This window comes from Haplochromis burtoni, unplaced genomic scaffold (genome assembly GCF_018398535.1).
Source record: "Haplochromis burtoni strain Fernald_Lab_line unplaced genomic scaffold, NCSU_Asbu1 Contig_84, whole genome shotgun sequence".
NCBI classification, from domain to species: Eukaryota; Metazoa; Chordata; class Actinopteri; order Cichliformes; family Cichlidae; genus Haplochromis; species Haplochromis burtoni.
Genome location: NW_024582445.1, coordinates 1,596,047 through 1,620,071, shown reverse-complemented (window position 1 = coordinate 1,620,071; position 24,025 = coordinate 1,596,047). Strand labels below are relative to the sequence as shown.

At 38.4% G+C, this 24,025-nt stretch overlaps 2 protein-coding genes across 6 annotated transcripts; both read left to right on the top strand.

The window, feature by feature from the left end:
- The first annotated feature begins 1,485 nt into the window (after nt 1-1,485).
- Nucleotides 1,486-3,083, top strand: LOC106633254. The gene is made up of 3 exons (XM_042222363.1): nt 1,486-1,583; nt 1,739-1,797; nt 1,931-3,083. The coding sequence occupies exons 1-3, from the start codon at nt 1,555-1,557 to the stop codon at nt 2,623-2,625; spliced, it is 783 nt and encodes a 260-aa protein (XP_042078297.1). The 5' UTR covers nt 1,486-1,554; the 3' UTR covers nt 2,626-3,083.
- An 8,860-nt stretch (nt 3,084-11,943) lies between these two features.
- On the top strand, nt 11,944-23,006 carry csf3r (colony stimulating factor 3 receptor (granulocyte)). Of its 5 annotated transcripts, XM_005925573.2 has the most exons (18): nt 11,944-12,093; nt 13,718-13,903; nt 16,491-16,596; nt 17,803-17,877; nt 18,051-18,347; nt 18,431-18,563; nt 18,730-18,896; nt 19,048-19,199; nt 19,366-19,510; nt 19,778-19,860; nt 19,985-20,177; nt 20,257-20,445; nt 20,623-20,724; nt 20,998-21,144; nt 21,227-21,358; nt 21,445-21,541; nt 21,634-21,712; nt 22,199-23,006. In XM_005925573.2, the coding sequence occupies exons 4-18, from the start codon at nt 17,814-17,816 to the stop codon at nt 22,673-22,675; spliced, it is 2,457 nt and encodes an 818-aa protein (XP_005925635.1). In that variant the 5' UTR covers nt 11,944-12,093; nt 13,718-13,903; nt 16,491-16,596; nt 17,803-17,813; the 3' UTR covers nt 22,676-23,006. The 5 variants fall into 5 exon arrangements, with proteins under 5 accessions (XP_005925635.1, XP_014190088.1, XP_005925636.1 ...); XM_014334602.2 differs by lacking the exon at nt 16,491-16,596; XM_005925574.2 differs by lacking the exon at nt 13,718-13,903 and having other exon boundaries at nt 11,961-12,093.
- Nucleotides 23,007-24,025: the final 1,019 nt, after the last annotated feature.

The window sequence follows — 24,025 nt, the reverse complement described above, 5'->3', positions numbered from 1 at the left end:
CCAAATATAAATGAAAAAATAAATAAATAAAGTGAGTGGCTTCATCATGAGTCTAATTGCCACCATTTGGTTGACACTACCATTACTGAAGCATTGTGTTATTGAGGTGCAGTGTAGACTTCCACATTCTTACAAATTAGGCCCAATGGAGGCGATGGGAGCCAAGCAAGAGGGCTCACCATCACCCTAAGGCTGAGAGGTAGAGCACTGAACTTCTTTTGCTAGCCTTGAATACTGTCACCTGCCTGCGGAGGGTGTGAGTCAGGCAAGCCAACCTTTTTCTCTACATATAAGTATTTAAAGTCCCCAAAAATGTCAGCCAACACAATGCCAATGCAGTCACTTTGCTGATGGGTAAGACACTAACACCACAGTGTGTATGTGGTCTGTGAGCGCTACAGAAATCCAAAAGTCAGACAGCAAAGTTCAAGACCACTCTAGCCCATACTTAACACTAGACAGATGGCGTTCCAAATGCAGGAGCAGAGGATTAGGTCTGGAGGTTGATTGAAGGTTTGTGCCACTTTTTGGCACTGTTCTCCTCCGGGTGACACCGTGGTGGAGGAAATAACACGAGCTCCTTGGCCAAGCGGGCATTCACATCTTTGGTTTCACATCACCTGCAATTTGAATTCCATTACTTGCCATGCCACACTTCAAATAAAGCTCGGTCCTATTAATTACCAAAGTATGGGTTCAGGGTAAAGGTGAACGTGCAATTACAGAATTAAATCAAGGCCCTGTTTAGCTTGTCAGTCCTGACAGAAATAATTTGGGTGAATTATTAAATGCTTCCACCGCTCTCAGCTGCTTCATTGCCACCTCAGAAATATCAAGCAGCGAGAATCCACCCTCTGCTCTTTCTTCTCTAAAATAAAACTGTTAATTGTGCTTATTTTAAAGCACGATTAATAGATTAAGAACTGTTACTGTTGTATGTAAACGTCTTTGTGCCGTCGATGTTTTCTGAACCTTTTAATGAACGAGGTCAAGTTTAATGAGATCATTCTTAATCAGTGGTGGTACAGTGATCTTGCAGACATAGTATTTAATTATCATTCTTTTAGGTCCAGTGAATTAGAAGTTTTAATTAGCTACTGTTCAGATAATATTAAGTTCCGAGGTTATGCTATAATTAGCATATTGGGCTTGCAAAAACAGTCAAACTTACACAACAATGAATTTTATTTCAATCCAAACTTCTTCTGCTGTGTGTGTGAATAGAATTGTACCAGCTGTGGTGTCAGTTTGACCCGCACTCCTTTTTTAAATGTGTGTTTCTCTTTCCTTAAATGTAAAAAAATCCAAATGTCTTGTTTTGTAGAGTTCTGCTGCAAGCAAGCATTTTAACTAATTTTCTATAATGAAGCAATTTGCCAGTGGCTGACTAGATTCAGTGGCTGAGTTTTGGTCTCTATGACAACCAGCTGTCTGTAATTAGCAAATCAAGCCAGGGTGAGGCTTTAGGCAGTCCGAGTGGCTACAAAAGAAGTCAAGTGGCAAGTGTTCCAGTAATTGTGCTGTCATGAAGTTTATGCTGAAATAACTGCAGGAATGATTTTTCTTCTCGTGGGTTTTCTCAGGTATTTAAAGCTTAAGGTTTTCTGTGGTTAAAAAACAATTACAGCTTCTCAGTGCTGTGCTATTTGGCTTACTGATTTTTTTTTTTTTTTTTTGTGTTGTGTGTGTGCTGGTTTTTTTTTTTTTTTTTTTTTTTTTTGTTTTGTTATTTTTCTAGCACTGTTGTGCTCCACTCTGTGTCAGCTGGTGGTGCATATTGTGCTAAAACAGCAAGAGGTATGTAGTGCACTTCAATGGATGCTGCTACTTTAAAAAAAATATATAATTACCAATTAGTGGGTATATTTGACACTTCACAACAATGAACCGGCAAACAGGTTTGTTTTGTCTTTGTTTGTCTGTGCTGTAGCCCGTGCAGCTGCCTTGGGTTTGGATTATCCTGGAGTACATGGAGCGCCTGAACTCTCTGGACCAGCTTACCATGGAATCCCCCCTCACCCTTACAATCATGAATGGTTTGAGACTGTACCAAACATGGCCACCCCTCAACAAAATTGGCCAACTTTTCATAACGTGAGGCATAGACAAGCTAACCTAGGAACATCTGACAGATTTCTAATGACCCACGGCACTTACGGACCAGTTCAAAATGAATACACAACAAAGCCAGAGCACGGCTTTCCCAGAGGACAGTCGGTCAGTAACCGCGGTTCCAGTTTTAAAGGGGTCAAGCGTGTTGCACTACCAACACGAGCTGATGCCCCTAGCCAGTTTGACCTTGTGAATAGGGATCCTCAAGGTCACTTGGTTGTCTATGGTGAACATGACCTTGTTGTTGATAAGTCCGTCCCAAATAGACAGGGCATTTTTCACCATGCACTCCCCCTGCCCCAAAGCTGGGGTCATGGTGCTTACCAGAGAGCTCGAACTGTACATGGCCTAAGAAGAAAAGGGCCTGTCCTTGGTTCAAATCACTTTAAGAAAGTCCATGGAGCAGCAATGACTAGTTGGGGTCCTCCTATGTTTGGTAGTTGGAGATACAGATTTCCTGGCCTCAATGCTAAACAGTTTGTTCAAGGTACCCCAACCCCTTTGGTGGTCTGAGAGACATGAAATCAGATCCCGTTAGACTTATTCAAATGAAAGGGTCTGACATTAAAGGCCCTGGCATATAGCTCTGCTGTCTTGTCAGATGGTGTTCCTGTGACTTTTTTTTTTTCTTTTTTTTGAAGTTAACAGGCAGGCTTTTTGTGCAGGGTGGGGGTGAGAAGTGAGTCTACAATCTTAGTTTCACTGGAGACAAAGGGGAGGGATGTCCCTCCTACACTTATCTGTGTACAAGTGCCTATATTGTGGTTTGTTTGTTGTTTTTGTTTTTTCCACGTGTAACTCCAAAATGAGTGATATTACACACCCTCTACTGAATATAAAATTTGTAAAATGGTTATGGTTCTCTGCGTTTTTGTTTTTTTTAATTTTTTTTTTTAAAAACACTCTCCCACCGCATTATAAATGACTCACTGGGGCCTGGATGCTACCACAGTGCCATCTGTTGGTTCCAATGGGTAGAGAGCCTTTGGCTCACATTGTTGTACACAGGTGCTGCTTAATGGAGGGTCAGCCTTTGACAAATCCCATAATCTGTTTACAATCTGTTGTTTGCAAGTACTAGTAGAGGCTATGCTAATTTTTTTTCAAATAGCCTTGGCATTTCAGTGATGGCATGCTGCACTACTGGTCTGGAGTTTCCAATTAGATAATTCAGACCGTGCAAATTGGTATCACTCATTTTATAAAACAAAACTCTTTTTTTTTTTTTTTTCTCACCAATGTAGAACATTGTCAGGAATTGCTGAAAGTTTGTGTGAAATGGTACACTGACCCATAAATCACTCAAGAGCCTAAGAGTGGGTTATGCGCACTAATCTTGAATGTGAAGAGGGAAACTGATGACGGAACAAAAATAAACCAATTAGCTGTTTGTGATAAGCAGGAAGGAAATCAATCACGGGAGGGTGGAAAAAAGAGAATTCAATAGCTGCAGTGAGTTTGAACCCCACCTGGCAACCTCGCATGTGTTTATGTTGGGCTAAATTCAGCGAACAAGTGAAGACCCTTTCAAAATATATTTTGCAAGACAGGGAAAGGAAGGACAAACTTGTCTTTAGTCACTGATGGCTACATTAAAAGTGCCACAATATCCTGTGATCATTTGCCTTCTTAACCTTGATCAATAGCTTAATGACCCTTTTTACAGCTTCGAGGAGGGAAAGGAGGAGGCAGGGGGATTTACTATGTTTAAGCATGTGGCGAGCAGTAAGGACCCATCACCAGGAGCTCACTGCTGCTAACAAATCTAGCTTTCCAAATCTTATGACATCAGAGCTTCTTTCATGCAACACAGTTTCACTTGACTTTTGTAAGGACTAACACAAGCTCTTGTTTTAATTAAACATGCCAAATTAAGGCACTTTTAGTTGCTTTAGTTGGTGACATTCTATTACTTTTCATTCTTAAATATTCCAGTAAATCATTGTCACAATTGTCAGTTGTTGTTTTTGTTTTGTTTTTAAACTTAATAATTTTGCTGCTGTGTTGTGAAGAGTTGAGGCTTCAGGCAGACTTAAATCAGCACCTCATTGATAGTCTCAAACGCAGCTAAATAGGCTCTTACTGCAGGGCCATTAAATCAAAATATATTTCACGCATTTTGTTTTGTATACACGGTGTAATTATTCGCACTATTAATTTCACACACTCGTACATTCCACTTCTTACTGACTTGACCATTATTGTGTACCAAGATTCGTCTGCGACCTAGGCTAGACCAGGCTTGCTGGGCTCTTTATCATGTCTTTTAGAGAAAGCATTTCTGCTTGCCTGAAAAATGTGTAAACACTGAGGCACTGCATTTTCCCTTAGCATCCTAAACAGTGCCTACAAAATGGAAATAAATAACTCAAGAACTTTTCAACAGGATAACGGTATACAGTGTATGAAATCACCTGTCTGTAATTAATAGCTCGTGCATAAATTGAGGATAATACTGCAACTTTCCAACAAACCTTCACTATATAAACCAGGGGTGGGCAACTCTAAGCCCCGAGTGCCGGTGTCCTGCAGGTTTTAGATGTGTCCTTGATCCAACACAGCTTTTTCAAATGGCTAAATGGCCTTCTCAACATGTTTTGAAGTTCTCCAAAGGCTTGGTAATGAACTAATCGTTTGATTCAGGTGTGTTCAGGGTGATATCTGAGACCTGCAGGACACCAGCACTCGAGGCCTGGATTTGCCCACCCCTAATATTAACCATCCCACAGCCACCAATCCACCAAATGCAATTTTTATTTATTTTTTAAATAAACTAAATTATATCACTTTGTGGTGAAGATCGCTCATTTCAGGACCCAAGATCTGAAGTGATAGTTTAAAATATTTCGGTGGGCATTTTTGCCATGTGGGGAGGACGCACAGCAAAGGGCACTGGGTTGGAGCAAAACCAACCTCTCTGTATTGAACCTTTGTTTTATGCTTCTATTATATCAAGCAGTGAGATAAATATATATTTGATGATTTTTTTTTAAAAAAAAAAACATTATTACTCAACATTATTATTATTATTATTATTATTATTATTAGATATTTACTGATATTGTAACCGCTAGGTTTTAACAGTCCTTTTTTGTTTTTTTTCATAATCACCTCTTGAAGCCTCCAATTTATGCTCAGCCTGCAGTGAATATGAGCTAAATGAACAGTCTTTAAAGAAAGTTGTAAAAACCAGCTGAGCCTAGGAAATTAATCTGAGGAATCACCAGACAACTAAAATAAAGAAACCTTTGTGTTACATTCAGTGTAGGTCAGTCTTTTTGAATTTGCTGTCTTTCAATTAAAAGAAAGAAAATTTATTTTCTTTAGCCACTGAAAACTGTTCCACTGAAAACTGTTCCACTGAAAAAGTCTATTTCATTTCAATTAATTTTTATTTATATAGCACAATTTCACAACAGTCACCTCAAGGCGCTTTATAATGTATATAGAAAATCCCAGCAATCCCCTAGGAGCAAGGACTTGTGACAGTGGAAATGGGAAAACTCCCCTTTTAACAGCAAGAAGCCTTAAGTAGAGCCAGGCTCAGGGAGGGCCATATGCTGTGACCGGTTGGGGGTGAGGGAAGGAGAAGAAAGCAAAGAAAGATGGGACAAGAGGCAGAGTTTAAAAATTACTAATGATATCATGCTGTAGTGTATAGCTGATAGCTGAAGACTCTGTCTCGCATTCTGCGTTTAAAAACTCAAGGAACAAAAAGCAAGCCTGCAGTCTGAGAGCAAAGTCCTTTGTTGGGACAATATGGTGCTGTTTATGTTTTAAAAAATATGATGAGGCCTGACTTTTCAATGTTAGAAAACACATTTTAAATGCAATTCTAGCTTTAACAGTGAGCCAATGAAGAAAAGTTAATGTGGGTGGTCTTTCTTTCTAGTCTGTGTCAGTACTGTCAGTATTTGCTACAGTGTTTTGGATTAACAGAAGGCTTTTTAAAGAACCTTTTAGAGCAGGCCTATAATGAATCACAGTAAAAAATGCATGAGCTAACTTTTCAGCATTACTTGCTGACAGGATCTTTCTAATTTTAGTAATATAGCTCTGATGGGGGGAAAAATAGAAGTAGTCCTACATATTTGTTTAATGTGTGGGTTGGAAAAATGGCTTCAAGATTCCTCACAGTGTTGCTTGAGGCTGAGATAATGCCATCCAGATTATCTAGTATCTGGTCAGACACCATTTACTAATAATTTTAGATTAGAGGAAAATAACTTTAGTTTTTGTCTACATTTAGAAATAGGAAGTCAGAGGGCATCCAGAACTTTGTGTTTAAGCTCTGCTTGTCATGTATTTGATTTGTATCAAATGGCTTCATAGATAAATAAAGCTGGGTATCTTATTATAAAAATGAAAATGTATATAGTGTAGGGAAGAAATAATGGTGGGGAAAGGTGTTGGTCCCAGCACAGAACCCTGTGGAACTCCATAAATAACTTTAGAGTGGAAAAACTCTTGGCAGCTAATATTCTCCCACACATTCTTATTTCAAAGAGCCAAAAAAGGGTGGGAGGAGCCTTAAAATCTTAAAATATTTCAAATGTATTTTTTACTGCTTTAATTTGACTTTTAAGTTCCACCGCAGGTTTATCGCAGTTTTCCAGGTTACCCAGTCCAGAGTGTGTTCCACTGCATGTTGTGACACACACCTCTTTTAAAGCAATGCTGACTGTCTTCCGTTACAAAGGCTCAGTTAATAAGAGCGTGTATGTGCTGTGTGTTTTGAAATGTGTGTATTTCCTTCTCGTGTTTCTTCCCCTCCTCTTGTTGTCCCACGCAAGGCTCTCACTGAGCTCACTATAGCCTGCCAGCACAACTGACCTGTGGTAAGGGGGAAATCAATAGTCAATTCCATTTTGCAGCCAGCGTGTGACAGGTACTAGATAGGAGTGGATTGGGTGCATGTAAGGAGCAGGAGCGAGAGTTGGAGCTTGTCTGACCCTCTCCTTTCCCTGTCTTTCTCTCCCTTTCCCTCCCTCACACACAGTGGCTCACAGGCTCACTCAACCAACCCGCAAGGTCGACACAGCAGTGTAGTGCCAGAGGCCACGCTCAATAGTGTAACACAACTCGGGGGTGTATACACACATTAAACACTGTCAATGGTGAATGTGGTTGTGCTCATAAGTGAACTTGTATGACAAGCACCATGAATGTGCAGAAACATATTATGAACTTATTATGAAAATTTAGTTACTGACAGTTTTTGTTTTTAATTGTTGTTCTCACACATTTTGTGCAAGTAAAGCCGTTTACACAAATTGCATTAAACTAAGACGGTGATCACACTATTTGTTCCCAAGCATGTTTAATCTCCAAAGTCCGTTTGGTTCATTTGACTGGTGTGGTTGCTGTGTACTATTTCTGGTCAAGGTTTAGTGTTCTGCACCCTGGTGCACTTCACACTTCTGAAGTATGTAGGAAGTCCTGCACTTCCTCAACGATGGTGCTCTTTGTAAAAACTGCTTTATTAAGTAATTTAGACATCTATAAGGCATGTGATAGAGCAGAGTGTCACCCTTTCCAAAACTGCTCCGCTTATACCACAAAGTGCAAAATCAGAAACCTGATTGTCCTCCATAATATAACGTTTCCAAAGCAAGTTAGTCTCAGGATTGTTTCCAACTACTCTCTTTTGGCTATCAATACCATCATTGTGTTTTATCTCCAAAGACCAGGGACAATGAAAGGCAGCTATGCCTATGTGAGTATGCCTAAAGAATATCTGGGGCCAGATAGCACAATGGGAACGCAGGTTTGCCGGGAAATGGTCGGTGGCAGTCTTGTTCAGGCATAGATTAAGGCGACTGTGCCACCCTAAGTGCACTCACAGATATAATCAAACTGACAGACTTACAGAGATTTATATTAGGTATAGAATACACAACCACATAAATCCTACCTACCAAATCTGCTTTTAATTGTGTAGCATAGCAAGCTGAACTCAAGTCATGCTAGCAAAAAATAATCGATAAAACTGTCAATTGGACAGGGATAATGAACAATTTAGGAAGCATGTAGGATAAGGTCTTGTCAGGTCTCTCTTTGGTTTATTTAGTTCAACTTAATACATATATTTTCTTCTACTCATTTGAAATGTAATTATTTATTAAAATATTGCAAATATGGTAAACATGCCTGCGTAATATTAGGATAGCATTGAATAGCACTGAAATATCAGGAAGCATTATCACTGTGAACATGCAAGTACACTGTCATTAACTTAAGTTGAGTCTCAGAGCAACAACATGGCTGTTATATTTTTTTAACACAAAGATATATTTTTTTGAATGCCCATCCTTTTATTATTTGCATTAGTTTTTTCCAGTTCCATTAGTTCTTTCAGCCTCTTCTTCAAAGAATGGCGTGTGTTCTGCTTTTCTGGAGGTTTATATTTTAATAATTTGAAGCTCTGGTACAATTATACAAATGGACTGGAGGTAGATCACTTTGAAATATAATTTATAATAGGCTCTTTAAATATATAATTAAAAAGAACACATATTATGGACTTTTTATTCCCAGTGTTGTGATTCAGTTCAAAAGCATATAAAAATGTGGGACACAAAACAGGCAGGTGCAAGAGCAACCAAAATGAGCTTTAATAACAGAATCAGGTACAAAGAACACAAACACGCATCTGTCTCTGTCTAGCTATATCTCTATATATTGAGAAGAAGAGATGGAAATCACAACACAAACCAATAAGCTGGGAAATAAAAAGCTACGGGGAAAGAAACAACAGCAGGACAAGACACGGACTTAAAAGAAGTGGTATGTAGAAGTTAAGGTTGACTAATTAAACAGATGTGAAACAAAAAGGGTAGGCTGAAAATCAAAAAGAAAGAAAAATTAAAAGTAGGAAGTAAAACCAAAAGCTACCAGACAAATAAATAACATAATGAAACAATAAACAGCCCCCCACAGACTTCATACCATCATGCAGACTTTTGCTTTAAAATCTACAAATACTAGTGGTATCATTGAAAATGAAAAAATTACAGTCAACAAAAATATAAATAGATTTTTCCTATTATAGACAGATAGATAGAGATATCTTTTGCTAGTCTCTTAAACATTTTTGACCAGTCCTATGCAGTCTATAAAATAAATAAATAAATCAGTATATTGACAAATGCAAAAGTAAATGTAAAGACTGTTACCAAATATTTCCTATTTTTACTTTTAACACATGAGGAGATGTGTCATGGTGGAGCAGCAAATGATAAAAAATGAAGAGGAACAAATCCAGTGAGTGGATGATGGCCATTCATTCCTAACAACAAAAACTGGCACCCGATTCTCATCGGTGAAGAGAATCTGGTGTCAGTAGTGGATCTGCCAGTTTCTTAACTAAAGGATGTTGGACCCTGTTGGTCAGACATGTAAACATAGGTGATCCAGTGGAGATAATTTTGCCACTGTATGTCCTGTGTCACACAAAGGAGCAGATGTTGTTCCTGGAGCTGGATTGATGGCCTTTTAAAGCTCCTTTCCACTTTCCTTTTGTAACTCCATGTGTCCTAGTACCTCAAATACACACTTAAGACTGCTCTGAGCTGTGTCTGCTCAGAGACACAGCAAACGTTATTCTAATGGCTTGTATTGATGTGGCATCCTAGAGGAACTACCTGTGAAACCTAAATGGGCTGCAGGTACCAGATCATGCTACCAGTAGTGACAAGACACAACTGGTAATGGGGTGAGAGGGCTTTTTTGCGCAAGACAAAAGTCCAGCCGCTGCAAGGTACAGGCATAGGCAAAGCTGTGAAAGGAAGCTATTGGATGCAGAAAAATGACATCGACTGACAGCACACCAGCGAAGGCAGCTGCAGGGGGGTGGCTGCAAGATGTCCCCAGTCTGCTACCAGACCCCCACTGGAAGATGAACTGGTTTAGTGGGCAATTATGAGCAGTGATGCCAGCTGACAACACTGCAGTTGACCTGATCGCCGGTGGAGATGCAACAGGCTAAAAAGCCGAAGCAGGAAACACCACCTCACCTGGACAATGAACTTATTTACATAGAACATCTGCAAAACTACACAAGCACACTTGTATGTTGAAGCTACAGAAGATGAAAAAAAATCTAATTATTATTTAATCTAATCATCTAATTATTCTAGAATTCCAACTCCAAGCATGACTGTTTTTTTTTTTAAGTTTGTTGTTTCAATGTACAGTAAAAAAAATTCAATATTTGATTTTACTTTTATTTTTGTTTTCTTGCATGTACTTCTCATTTGAAATCCCCTTGCAACACTTTCTGGGGTTCCAGACCTGTGCTTAGACCAAGCCTTTTCAAAACCCTCAGTTTCTTCTTTCAGAGGTTCACTTCCCATTCAACTTTAATTTGGGCCATATTGCCTCACTTTATTGTAAGTCAGTTATTGATCAAATGCAGAATTCATTATTGAGTACGTGAGCGTGAGCTTCCAAGTCAGCAAAGCAGTCCATCATGATGTTGTATGTCCACTGGCAAATGGTAGTTTTGGTGTGCCATCAGTAAATAGGTTGTTAAGTTTAATGAAACAAAACTAATAATTTTGCCAACGAAAATCAAATCAGTGCAATCAGTATTTTACATAACTGGTAGTAAAGAATGCTGAATTCGACTTATCTGGCTGGGTGCAGCAGTGGAATATCACTCTTGTAACAGAGGGCAATATTCAGCATTTCAGTATACACGCTTAGCACAATTACAGCAGTTGTGACTGCAGTTCACTATAGTATTTCACTGTATAGAAGCAGACAGATATGAGATGATGTTTACAGCAGTGTCTAATTTGGGTTAGTTGAATTTTTAATGCGAATGAGAATCTAAGGAGGAGATGGCATTCTGTTAAGCATAGGACAAAAACCGTAATCAAACCTAGCAAAGCTTCATCAGTTCAACTTGGCTTCGGGGCCCTCGGCTAATTTTACCGCTCACTGAAACATAGCGTGTAATACCCAGTGGATGGCAAACGCTTCGTTCATTATTGCTGATTAGGGGAAAAAAAGATCAAGCAAAATATGTCAACTCATGATAACCAGTTAATGTGTTTTTAATTAATGCTTGCTTTTCTTTTCTCCAGGTTGATTCCTACCCTAAAACCTACCAGTGCGTGGATTTAATTCCTCCTCCAGCGGCTTCTTGATTAACAGTTAGCTTCCATTATGCTTTTGAGGGCACGAGAGTGACCGTGCAGGGATGCGGCTGTTAGATTAAAAGTGGAGTGGGTGAGCTTGCTGGGTCTCCTTGCATGCAGTGAAATGAGACCTAAGCCACAGATTCATTTTAGAATTTAATAAGCTAATAATCGTGATATGGCAACTAGTTTCAAGTGTCCTTGAGGGGGGGGTTCAAGGCACAGTTTACAATCCCATTTAAGAGCTTGTTCTATTACCATGCTGACAAAGTCTTAGACAGGCTCAGAGAGGGAGATGAGTGCATTTTGAAGCTACTTCAAAGGTCACACAAAACACAGAGGGGTCAGCCTGAGCCAGAATGATCACATTCTTCTTGCGAGAAGACTCCCTGGAGTCCGACTGAAGGACATTTGACAGCTGCTGTATTAGCATCTTCTGGGAAAGTACTGAAAATTCAATTCAGCTGACATTTAACAGCTATAAGTTGAGCTATAATGATTTTTCTAATTACTCCATTAAGAAAAACTGCATATTATTGTGACAAATTAAACAGCCAAAACCACCTGTAAAAACTTTTTGCTGAGCTTTTAAAAATGTGAATTTGAGCAATGTGAACTCCCCATTCTTCCTTCCCATAACTGGGCCCCATCAGTCACATGTTTCTTCTTGGAAAATAGCAGTTTCACAAATGCAAAACAAGGATGTTGCTGCCTGTGCTGCTTCTTGGCACACACACGTCCTCAAATCCGAGCTACTTTGAGCCACGCTGTTTCATCTGGTGCTATCAGGGCTGATAAGAGCCTCTTGTCTTTCTGGGTCTGCTGCAGCTGCTGTGTGGTGAGTGGCAAGCCTCTCTGATGGCTCTCCTTTATCTTCACATCAAGCAATTTGCTGCTTCTTTCATTTTGATACTTGTGCCAGATTGAAAAGGAAAACTTTGCTAAACTTGTTTCTGAATGAGGTTAAAGCTAGGTAGTTGCATCCTCATCTACATGTAAGTTATGGACCACTCAACTTATTTAAAAAAATCATCTTTAATCCATGTTTAATCTGATTTTCTGGTCTCTCTGTATTGTAGATGTGACATTTATCATCCTTTGTAGTTTAATGCCTAATACACACACACTACACACTCTTAATACATTTAGGATTAAATAAGCAATACTAAGATAAGATGGTGCTTTATAGTACTTGAAGCGTATCGTTTGAAACATTTAAAATAAGTTGTTAGATCGTCGCACAAAGGTGTTTTTACCTAAACCTTTGTTAAATTTAGTACAATACCGCAATGTCGCCCAAGTCATCATTGTCTTAAGAGCTTGAAAAAGGCGACTGGACTTCTTTATGTTTTTTTTAAGTTGTTTCACCTCTCACAACTGAAGAAATGTCTTTGATTAAAGGTGAAATGTCTTTAAAAACCTTAAAGAAATCCAGCCGCCTTCTTTTTCAAGCTCTAAAGACTACAGTATGGCAATGTTTTTAACATGTTTTATGACTGCAGTTTTCTTCTAATCACGGGGGCAACAGTATTTTAGTGTATGGAAAACATCTTCTGACAGTTTAAAAATCGGAAGTTAAAAAGATTGATTCAATCGGTCTGGGATTTTAGATACTGCCCACATAAAAGGTCAGAATGTCTTAACAGCCATGATAAGAAAAAACGAATCAATTCTTTAACTCCTTTTAAATCTCTTTTCAAAACACACTGTATAGTGTGAGAAATAAAACCAAAAAGGGGAAATAGCGGTGAGTCTGTCATTACACTTTGCAATGTGTGAGGGATATTGCCAAATCCTTTAAGTGGGCGTTCTGTAACCCTCAACAGCAACAGGAAAGGAAATCTACTGAAGTTGTAGAAAAATATTTCTTTTAACATGGAGACATGACTCACCGAGACACAAAAATAAATTCTACATAATGTATTCTCATCAGTATGTTCTGAACATAATTGGCCGAAACGCAAAGAATAGCCAGACTTCATTTATTCTGCCTTTATTTTAAGTATGTCATATTGTGTTGTTGACAAAATACACTCCGAGTCTAATACCCTTTTCTGCTCTCCACCTCGTCTCTCTCGCTCACTCTCTCTGTCTTTCCTTCAATTGCCTTTTGTCAGAGCCACAGGCAATTACCTATTAGTAGTAAGCAGAAATTCTAAAAAGGAAAGCGGAGGGAAATGGGGGCCTTTTTGCACAGTGCTGATAAGAAACGGAGAGAAAATTCCATTTCTCTCTCATTGCAAAACGCAGTCTTCACCAAATAGTTATTTTGGACTGAGGGCAGCGATCTAACAGTTTGAGTGATAGTTACAAATTATACAAATTTTAGGTTATATTTCCTCATCTTATGGAGGTGTTACAATGACACTATGAACATAACATTTCTGCTCAACGGTTGAATGTTATTCTACACCAGAAATGCTTTGGATAATCAAAATCTAATATGTCATTTGTGTCTTTAGCCTACAGAACAAATTGAACTGGACTCTGAGCAGTCGCCTGGTGTTGTGCGCATGCTACATGTTAAGCTGAGGAACAGTGAGTTTCTCAGCTTATTCTCAGAAACAGGCAGGTTGAGTGTTACAAGACCACAGGAAGTTTCTCAATGCTGTACCACTTACTGGTTCTGGGTAGATGTCTGTATGTTGGTGAGTCATGCGCGCACACACATTCAGTACTGTGCAAATGTCTTATTTCTTTCCCCATCACATATTTCTTTTATATTTTTCTAGGAAAATGGCTGCAGTGATTTATCGAAACATGCATGTATAAATTGAAAAACAGTATACGGGGCAAAACCAGATCTGACAAGTGCAGTCAAAGAGCGCAACTCCCATGAAGGTCAAAGGCTATATGAAAACTTTTTATTAGATGCTAACGGCACCCTGTTTTCATATCAACACTGATGTTTGACTTTTGACCTTTGACCTTTTAGCATTACATACTAAAATGGTGTATTTTATTATCTTTACCTGTATGCTCGGAGTAGATCTGGCTGAAATCTTTTACTACTATAAACTGTAAAAACTTTAGATTTTAAGAGATATTCATCCATGTGTGATTTTTGCGAAACTACATGGCATCATCGTGATGCCGTAGGGTGTTGGATTAAAAAAATAAATAAGTAAAAAGACTATTGTGCAGCTCTCTCCGTGCTATGATGTGTTATACTCAATACGGTGTCTTGACATTTGTTTTCAAGGTCAGCTTTGACCTCAGGGGCTAACAGTAGAGGTCAAGGTCAAATGCTTAGCCAATCTAGTTACTCATGTCCCCCAAGGCCTAGTTTATTGTTGAAGTTTAAAGACAACCTGTAAAATATTGTGGGTAATTTAAAGTTTTTTTCTGATTTTCATATTTGTTGTGACCTTGACCTTAACCTAACCTTAACCCAATTTTCACCCAAATTAAAGCTGGAACAGCTCGTGGTGTTATTGATCTCTACCATCACACAAAAAATGGAATATGAGAGCTTTCTGTTGTTAATTCAGTTTAGTTTGACTTAGTTATTTATTAGTTTCATTGTTAGTTTCTTTTTAGTTGTTATTGTATGGAGGGGTGTTACAATAAAAGCTGTGTACACAGTTTCAGTAAACACACCAATGAAAGCCTCAACAGGCAAGTTGTAATAATTTTTTTACCAAAATAATGAATATTGCATGAATTATTTCCTCTGTATTTTTTGTTTTTTAGTCTTCAAATTCACAAAATCATTTGAGTTATTTTCCTTTTTTTTAAAGTCTACTTTTCATTTTTATTTCAGTTAACAAAAATAGGCTTGATGACCATTTTTCTTTTTAAAACAGCCTGAACTCATGTAGGCATGCTTTCTTGTAATTTAAGTAGTCTTCAGGAATAGGTCTCCAGGCATTTTGAGGGAAATTCAAAACTCTTCTTCAAACCTTGTCTGCCTGTTGTTTCATCCTCTGCAAGGATGATCCAACACTGCTTCAGGAATATTGAGGTTCAGGTTCTGGGGAGGTCAGTCCATGACTGATAGTATTCCACTGTGTCTTTTTTCTATACAGGCGTGCTTTTACTGCATTGGCAGTGTGTCTGTCATCACTGTCAAGCTAAAAAATGAAAACACTGCCACTCAGATGTTTTCCAGATGGTATTACATGGTGGAACAAACTTTGACAGTACTATTCTGTGTTCATAGTTCCATCCGTTTTGACAAGATTCACAACCTCTCTGGTGGAAAACAGCCCCAAACCGTGACAGAACCTCCAGTGTGTTTTACAGATGACTGTAGATGACTGATGTACCTCTCTCCTGAACACCTCTGTACATACTGACAACAATTTGAACCAAAAATTTCACGTTTGAATGCCACACTGTTTTCAGTCATTTTCAGTTTGTGTGTTATTTGGCACACCTCAGCTTTTTCTACCCATCCCTTTCTTAAGAGTGGCTGTCAAGAAGCCATTCTTTGCTTTGAGATCAATTCTGATGTGGCTTAAACAACAAGAGGTGAATCCACAGAACTAAAAATTGGTTAAAAAGCAGCCAATGTCCAGAGAATAAACCGGAAAACTGCTGTTCTAGACCACTTTAAAAATTATAAGAAAGTATGGCTTCAGTGAAGCAAAACCAAAAGAAATGAGAGGTGATTCAAGGTTTTTGCACAGTACTGCACGTCAGTGTGAAATGTAGTTCTGATGAAGACATTAATAAGGGAATCAACAATAAATAATCTGGCATAATTTTAGATAATTCCCAAGAGGTTTCCTTACTATTGAGTTGCTTGCAGTGTTTAATGAATTTAAAACTCTACTCTCACATTTTTATGATTCTGCTCCCTCGTAATGCTGTTTATCAGTTGCAAACTTTCATTGCCACCTGGTATTTTATTTTATAATATAAAGTGACACCTGTCCAAAATTGAAATGTCCAGAAATATATGTTTAAATTTTAGCAAACATTTTTAACAATGCACTGAACACAATATTTTGATCTTCTAGTAACAAAATCACTATTCTCATGTGAAATATTGTTTTGAATGTTTTTATTGTACATACACTGGTTTTAATGCATTAAAATATGCAAAACACATGATTGTGTGAATAATTTGCACAAAGTTTAAAACTACATGTCTATATGTCGGTGTTCATTACACAATTAAATGTTCTTTTAATACCACTAAAAAACTTGATTCCATTGTTTTCTGTTACTTTAGTAATCAGTTAGTATTTGCTTTAGTACTCTAAACTATTTGTCTTTTCTTCCACACAGTACCTTACAGTTGCAGAGATACTGATATAGGCTGTGATGGCATGTCTGGGTGGTGCTTTGTAAACCAGAACAAAGATTTCTGTGAATTTTAAACTTCTGTGTAATGGTGAGTTCCTTAACTGATTCTCGAACTAAAGGGCAAGGTTGACTTTATATAAAAAGTGCAGTATGTTTGAGAAATGCTGCCAGAACTTTACCAACTAGTTCTCATTTTGCTATAGTCACACTACGGACCGTGACATAGGAAAATTATTTGTCTCCACAACTGCTTGCCATCAATCTCAGACAGAAAAAAAAGAATCATTGTAATGGCTGGATAACAACTGATTTTTTTGTTTTCTTGGTCATAGGAGTGTTGCTGTCATACTTTGACTCTAGCCATTTTGTTTACGTCAGACCAGTCAGCAACCACCTAGCAAACACAAGTCGTGTGAGAAAAATATGACTGGTTTTGACTGGTGGTTGGAAGATGCTGCCAGTTCTTGTGAAACTGATTGCTAAAACCTTACGAACGCAGGTCTAGCGATTGGTCAATGACTCCTCGGTAACCACCGGCCACTAAAAAACAAAGTGTCTTTGAGCTGCTGGAGTTTGTTGGGGGTTGCACCTGGTGACAGCCAGCAACTATTCACCAACTTGCTGGGGAATGCGTATTTTTCCCTGGTGACCAGAGGTTGCCAGCAGGTTATCAACAGTCTCTAGGCCTATGTGACTGAGGTATTATTGTTCTTATTGCAATCTCAAAAAAGTCCAGTTACACTGTAACAGGTGATACATTTTAATATATTTTATATTTTTTATCAAATATTTCTCTCAAAATTTAGAAAGAGTTTCATCTGTTTTATTTAACAGTGTAACAATGGAAACTTGATAGCACCTGTGGATGTCTCTATCTGTTTTGTTTTTCAGCCAGCAGAGCTTTAAATGTCACTTCCCCGGTGAACCCAAGATGCCACGAGTGTTGGCTTTTATTTATGTGCTTAGATTTTTATTTAATTTTTATTTATTTATTTGAGTTTGTCAAGTGTCAGTGCTCAGTTTTTTTCTGTGCTCCACAAACGCAGACAGCACAGCAAATCTTTTTTTTTTTTTTTTTTTTTGCTAGAGATCAGGGAGGCAGGAGATGCACAGTGTGTATACTGAAATATTATGCGTTATGGAGATCACTTCCAGACCCTTGAAACACCATTGTCACCACCACCACTGTCAATTCCTCCCTCCCACAATGCACCTTGTCACTCAAATATTGTTTTGACAGAGCATGAAAGTTGGTAATTTACCAATAATGCATTTCATTTTGGCTGCCTAACAGGTTTTATCATCATGATATCCAAATGGATGTCAGTGATTGTCATGCTGGTGACATTTGTGAACGGAGCAAGAAATGGTGAGTGTAGGTGTCGGAGGAAGATGGGAATACCAATTACAATGACAATTCTTACTATCATTTTGTGTCCTTTGCCTTGGAGATTTTACCAAGTAAAAGACTAAACATTTAGAAAAAACATCTTAACAATCTTCACATTACATCTTTGTTTTTGTTTTTTTTGTAATTTTTAGAGGATGGCATACAGCCCTGTGCAAAGGTCCACACATCCAGCTCAGTGGTACCTTTGGGATCCCCTGTGACAGCCACATGTGTCATCAGAGAGGACTGCCCTTTGGTCACTGGACAAGCTGTTCATATAGAGTGGCGCCTTGATGATAGGCTTATTCCCAGCAGTCCAGAAGCCAGTGAGAGCAGCAGGGTTTCCAGAGCTGTTATATCAAGCTTCAATCACACCCGAGCAATCCTCACCTGCTGTATCCAAGCCTCTCCTCCTCAAGTAGTCGCAGGCGTGGAGATCCGAGCTGGATGTGAGAAGCATTTGCGATTCTTTTGTACATGGATCAAATTAAATTCCATTTAAAAATGACTTTGTTTTTCTTTTTACCTTTAGATCCACCAGAAGCACCGCAAAACCTCACCTGTCAGACAAACCTCACCAACCCCATCACAATCACCTGTAGCTGGGACCCTGGGCAGAGGGAAACCCACCTGCCCACACAGTATTCCCTCCATACTGAAATGTGGTAAAAATATGTAACAAATGGAATACAAATGCAAATATACAAAATATAGATTACAGTGAAAGACTGGTCAAGCAGTAAATATCATACTGGTATCAGACGTGTTATCTAGGCTTTGTCTTCAAGGCTGAACGACTATATTTCTTAAAATGTAATTTCATCATTTCAGGGCTGAAAATGAAAACTATTCTTATAAACTGCCACAAGGAGTCCATCACTATACCATCCCTCGTTTTGAATTTGTGCTGTTTTATGACATGAAGATATATGTGAAAGCTGTGAATGAACTTGGAGAGACAACCTCAGCACCACTTGTTTTAGAACCTGTTAGTTCGGGTAAGGAAAATATTTTGGGGTTTTCTTTTTTTTTAGCATTCTTCAAGCTCTGTTTGTATTATAAGTACTATATTTCATAGACAATACTAAATTGTACTTAAAATCGGTGGGAAAAAAATTATGCATGCTTTTGTTTTTGTCACTATTTCAGCTAAGTTTGACCCACCCAGTATTCAAGTGATTTCTAAAAGGTATGGCTGCCTGAGGCTGAACTGGAATTTGTCCCCAGACCAGGCCTGGCTCCAGTCTTTAAACCTGGAATACCGATTTAAGTCTGTTGACAGCACACAGTGGAATGACCCAGTGAGTGCAAATCAACCCTTTGTTGATATCAACTGAAAATGTATCTTCCCAAACGTTTGATCCAGTGGCTATAGACATCCAAATGCTGATATTCCTTCCCTGAAGTTCACATTGGATATGCAAGAACTTATGTTTGTACATTCTGTGTCCCTGAAAAATATGCCAGGTCTTGGTTCAAAATGCTAAAACTCCTGTGGACATGTGTCACCTGCTGCATTGGACTCGGTATTTTGCACAGATCAGAGTCAGATACCAGCAGAGCCCCTGGAGTGAATGGAGCAGCAGCCAGTCTGGTGTCACCTTGGAGAGTGGTAAGATCAATTCAGACTGACACCATCAGTCAGTCAACCATTTCCCAATCTATTGCCTTTTCTTCCATTTCCTGGTCTTTTCAATATATGCTAATGTCATCTTCTGCATCTGCCATTACTTTTTTCTATAGCGCAGGTTGTATTGAGCTTTGTTGCATTGAATCCATAAACCTGTCTTGGATGAAAAAGTTTTTATTTTCAAAGAGTAAAAGGAGATGTGCAGGCTTTTGACATGCAACATGCTGACAGGTGACTCTTTCTTTTTAGCTCCCACTGGACGCCTAGATTCGTGGATGGAGATATCTGAGGATCCCCTGCTAAAACAACTCAACATAAGCTTGTTTTGGAAGGTACACACATCACACACGTTGCTTGACACCTGTCACAAATTGATGCATTTTGTCTTCTAGCTCTGGTGGAGCATGAGAGGTCGTCTTTTAAAATATCTCCTCACATTTTTTCCTTCTGCTTCAGCCGTCAAAAGGATTTCGTGCCAATGGCCAAAATGTGTCATATATCGTCTTGGTGCAAAAGAGAGTGGTGTGCTCTACAAGGGAGAACTACTGTACTTTCAGTCTTTCTAGGAGCGTTAAGAAAGTGTATGTAAAGGCTGTAAATGCAGCAGGGAAATCTTCTCCCACTGTAGTACAGATTTACAAACATAAAGGTAACTCACTCACAAAACAAATGCATGCATCATATCATGTGACATGTAGAATATGATATGCATCTTTTTCTGTCTGTAGCTCATCCTGTAGTATTAGATGCCACAGCAGTCCCATATGGAAACAATTCATTTCTTGTTCAGTGGAGAAGCATGGATTCCTCAGGACTCAGCGATTATGTGGTGAAATGGAGACCTTTGTTAAAATCAGGCCTCTCCCACATCCAGTTTGACATTGCTGGCCAAAACCAGTCCAGCATTGTTATAACAGGTATGTTTTACAATATTTGTCTTCCGCTTTCCTAATCGGATGATTATCCTCTACAACAAGAATTCGAACAATCACTCTTGTGTAAGATCTTCCTTTTCCTGTGCTTAACCTGCCTCTACACACTGTTAGACTCCTGTGGGCAATGATCCACCCTAACCTCTTCTCACTCATCAACAGGCAGCTTTGAGCCCTACAAGCCCTATGGGATCTCTGTATATCCAAGGTTTACGGATGGGATAGGCCCTCCTAAGACATTTAATGCCTACTTGAGAGAGAAGGGTAAGTCACCCAAGACACAAAGAGTCTCACACAAGCCAGCAGAGGTGTGAGCCAGACTCCCTCAACTTTGAAGTAGTCAGAAGAGCGTTGACTTACAGAATATATATTTTGTAATCTCTCACAGAACAGCTGATACATGATGAAATAATGCCCTCTTGTGGAAAGAAATGAATAACCTATTGGAGTAAAGACCTGAGCTGTCTAATATAATGACTAATGGTTAAAAACTCTTTCTAGTTCTACTAATCACTTGTGATGTTGTTCTTTTTAAAGCCCCATCCATGGTTCCAAAATTACATATTCAAAAGACCTGGAATTCAGATATTAAGATTACCTGGGATGAAATACCATTAGACCAACGAAATGGAAAGATCCAAGACTACACAGTCTTCTACTGGAATCAGAAGGGACCCGTTAACGGTAGGTTAAATACCTTATCTCTGCTATGTTGTATAGGATATTTTAAGTACTTGATCCCCTCTAATGTTTAACTGTTCTTCAGTTGTGAACGTAGATACAGAAAAAAGAAGTGTGATCCTTAAAGACCCCAGTGTGCATGGAGCTATCTTGATGGTTAGCACATTTGGTGGGAGCTTGAATGGGTCAGCAGTTCATTTTGAATTTCAGCCCTTTGGTTAGTACGATCATTTTTTCTTTGGAGAAAGTCAACACAAACAGAATATGATCAGACGTGACATTACGTGTCTTTTCTTTTCTCAGATGAGGTCGCTAGTGCGATGATTGTAATCGGATCAGTTTTTGGACTTTCATTGCTGATTATTTTCATAGTCCTAACTTGTTTCTCCAAACATGAAAGGTAAGCTCATGCTCATACTGTTTAAGCTGGGAAGCTGTAATGCTGTTTATTCTTAACACACTACCCTAATTCTTTTTTTCTTTAACTTCAAGGTTTAAGGGGATTTTTTGGCCAGTTGTTCCAGACCCAGCTAACAGCTTTGTCCTAAGACTGACATCAGAATCAACACAGGTGTGAAAGCGGACATCCATTAGAGGACAACAGAAATGTTTTTATACATTTATACGTTCCTTATTACTAATGTTTTTGATTAAAGCTGCAAAAATCTGCAATATGTAGAATGAAGAGGTTGAACCCTACAGGGAATGACTGTGAAATTCTGCAGAAACAGTTTAGCTTCTTCCTTCTCATTATTTGGTTTAATGCCCTGTTAATTTGTTGTTTTAGCTTTCAGTGCTTTTCAATGGAATTAAGACAAATTTAACAAATGCCCGCTAAACACAGAGGTTCATTTAACAGAGAAAGAGGCTGTTTAAGGTCTCCATCAGGATCTGGTGAAAACTAACAGGAGACTTAATTTAAAGCATTCCAACTGATATTAATTTCTAATGTTGGATATTTAAAGCTTGTTTTGCTGCATGAGTGAAAAAAAGACATGACATGGTGTAAAGCCAAGAAATTGATACGATTGTTGTCTCATTTATTTTTCACTTGCAGTATACCCATCCTTCATGTGACAGCGAGGATCCGATATATTTGTCCCACCTCAGCTTTCCGGACATCCCCATGAAACTAAGCAAAGAGGAGGATGATCTTTGGATAAACAGTTCAGAAGAGACCAGTGACCTTGGAGAGTCTATTTGTGGTTCGCCCTTCATCACCGAATACTCTGGCTCAAACAGTGACTCTGTTCCTTATGCTACTGTGGTGTTCTCTGGTTTTTGTAACAGCCCACCGCCCAAAGAGCCTCATGTCTACCTGCGTTCTGAATCTACACAGCCCCTCTTAGAGGCAGAGGAACCTTTCACTCCGAAGTGTTACCAGAATCTAGCACTAGGTGGAATGACAGAGGAGCAGCATTTTTTTGGGCCAAGCCATGATTGTGTACCTGAAGAAGTGGCAGACCCAGAGAGTCTTTGGGATGACTTTCCTTTTCTACGAGCATTAGCCATGAATGATACTGAAAATGACTAAAGCACCATTGGCAATTACAAGTAGAACTGCTTTGTTGGAGGCTTACATAGATCTAAGTATGTGCAATGAATTTAATGTGATAACGTACACAGCTGTAAATAACATGGCTACTAGCTAGAATTTTTTTTAAGCTGATAGAAATCATGTTGATATTTACTGATTATCATTGCAAAGTTTTTGTATACTTTGTAAAACTTCTGCAGCAAATGAAGTTTCTTTTTGCTTTTTACTTTTTACTTTAACCTCCTAGGACCTGATATCCACTTATGATGACATTATACTGCTACTGTTCTATCAAAATTTTAAATGAATATCCTCATGTTGCTCTTATTTTTCTTAAAAACAAAAATAAGGGGAAAAAAATTCTTTGTTTTTACATTCATCGGGCCCCAATATGCCCAAATATCAAAGAACAAACTAAAAGTGCATGCCGTGGAAGAGTTTGGGTCTTAGGAGGTTAAACTGTATTGTTGAGATTATATTTTTTGTGGATTACATGTGAATTCTCTGATTGAATGTTTTACACCTTAAAAGTGTTTTCAATAAAAGTACTTTTTTAATATTTTAATGCTAAATATAGATACTATTTAAAACAGCACACTAATCTGAGATTAGCAGGACAAATTTGCTGGAAAACTCAGAAATGTCACATAAACTGATTTATAGATCCATTTATAAAAGCTGTATAAAGGATAATTAGTAACAGTAATCATCTGTAACAGACAACTTAACAGAGAACCAATTTTAAACCAGTACGTTCTTTCTAGCAGTAATTTGTTGCAAAACATATAATTTGTTTGACTTTAGTTTTGTTTAGTTAAATATATGAAAATTGTCAAAGAGAACAGTTTGGCAGGCATAAAATAATATTTTTGCACCAACATGATGATTCTCAAAGAATTCCTGGATGAAAACTTGGCATATCAGTGTCACCTTTAAAAGAAATCAGAAGACACTTGACTAGTGGAGGACAAAAAGAAGAAGGGTCAGGCCTAAAAATTATCTACAGCAGACAACCAGCATCTGAAAGTCATGTTCTTAAGAAATAGGGGAGGGGGGGACTCACAAAGACTGGACATATTTCTCGAGTCTCTCTGGGATATAGGGAGAAAAAGGGAGAAAAGTTATATTACAAAAGTAATGTTAAGTTGAATTATACAAGAACTGGACTGAAAAATCAGTGGAAATTGATCTTGTAAAGCGGTGAATTCAAATGTTAAAATTTCAGGTTCAAAGAATCTTTAATAGGAGGTCAGAATAGAGAAAATTGAAGCTGTGTCCAGGTTCAGAGCTGCATTTCTTGTACGAATTAGTGGCAGAAATGTACCATCAGATTTTGATCCACCGCAC

Coding starts and splice junctions, on each gene's coding strand:
- LOC106633254 (XM_042222363.1), top strand. CDS start 1,555: ATGATTTTTCTTCTCGTGGGTTTTCTCAG. Junction 1,584..1,738: donor CTTCTCGTGGGTTTTCTCAG/GTATTTAAAGCT, acceptor TTATTTTTCTAG/CACTGTTGTGCTCCACTCTG. Junction 1,798..1,930: donor TTGTGCTAAAACAGCAAGAG/GTATGTAGTGCA, acceptor TCTGTGCTGTAG/CCCGTGCAGCTGCCTTGGGT.
- csf3r (XM_014334602.2), top strand. CDS start 13,861: ATGCTGTACCACTTACTGGTTCTGGGTAGATGTCTGTATGTTG. Junction 19,861..19,984: donor ACATAAGCTTGTTTTGGAAG/GTACACACATCA, acceptor CTTCTGCTTCAG/CCGTCAAAAGGATTTCGTGC. Junction 21,145..21,226: donor TCAGAAGGGACCCGTTAACG/GTAGGTTAAATA, acceptor ACTGTTCTTCAG/TTGTGAACGTAGATACAGAA.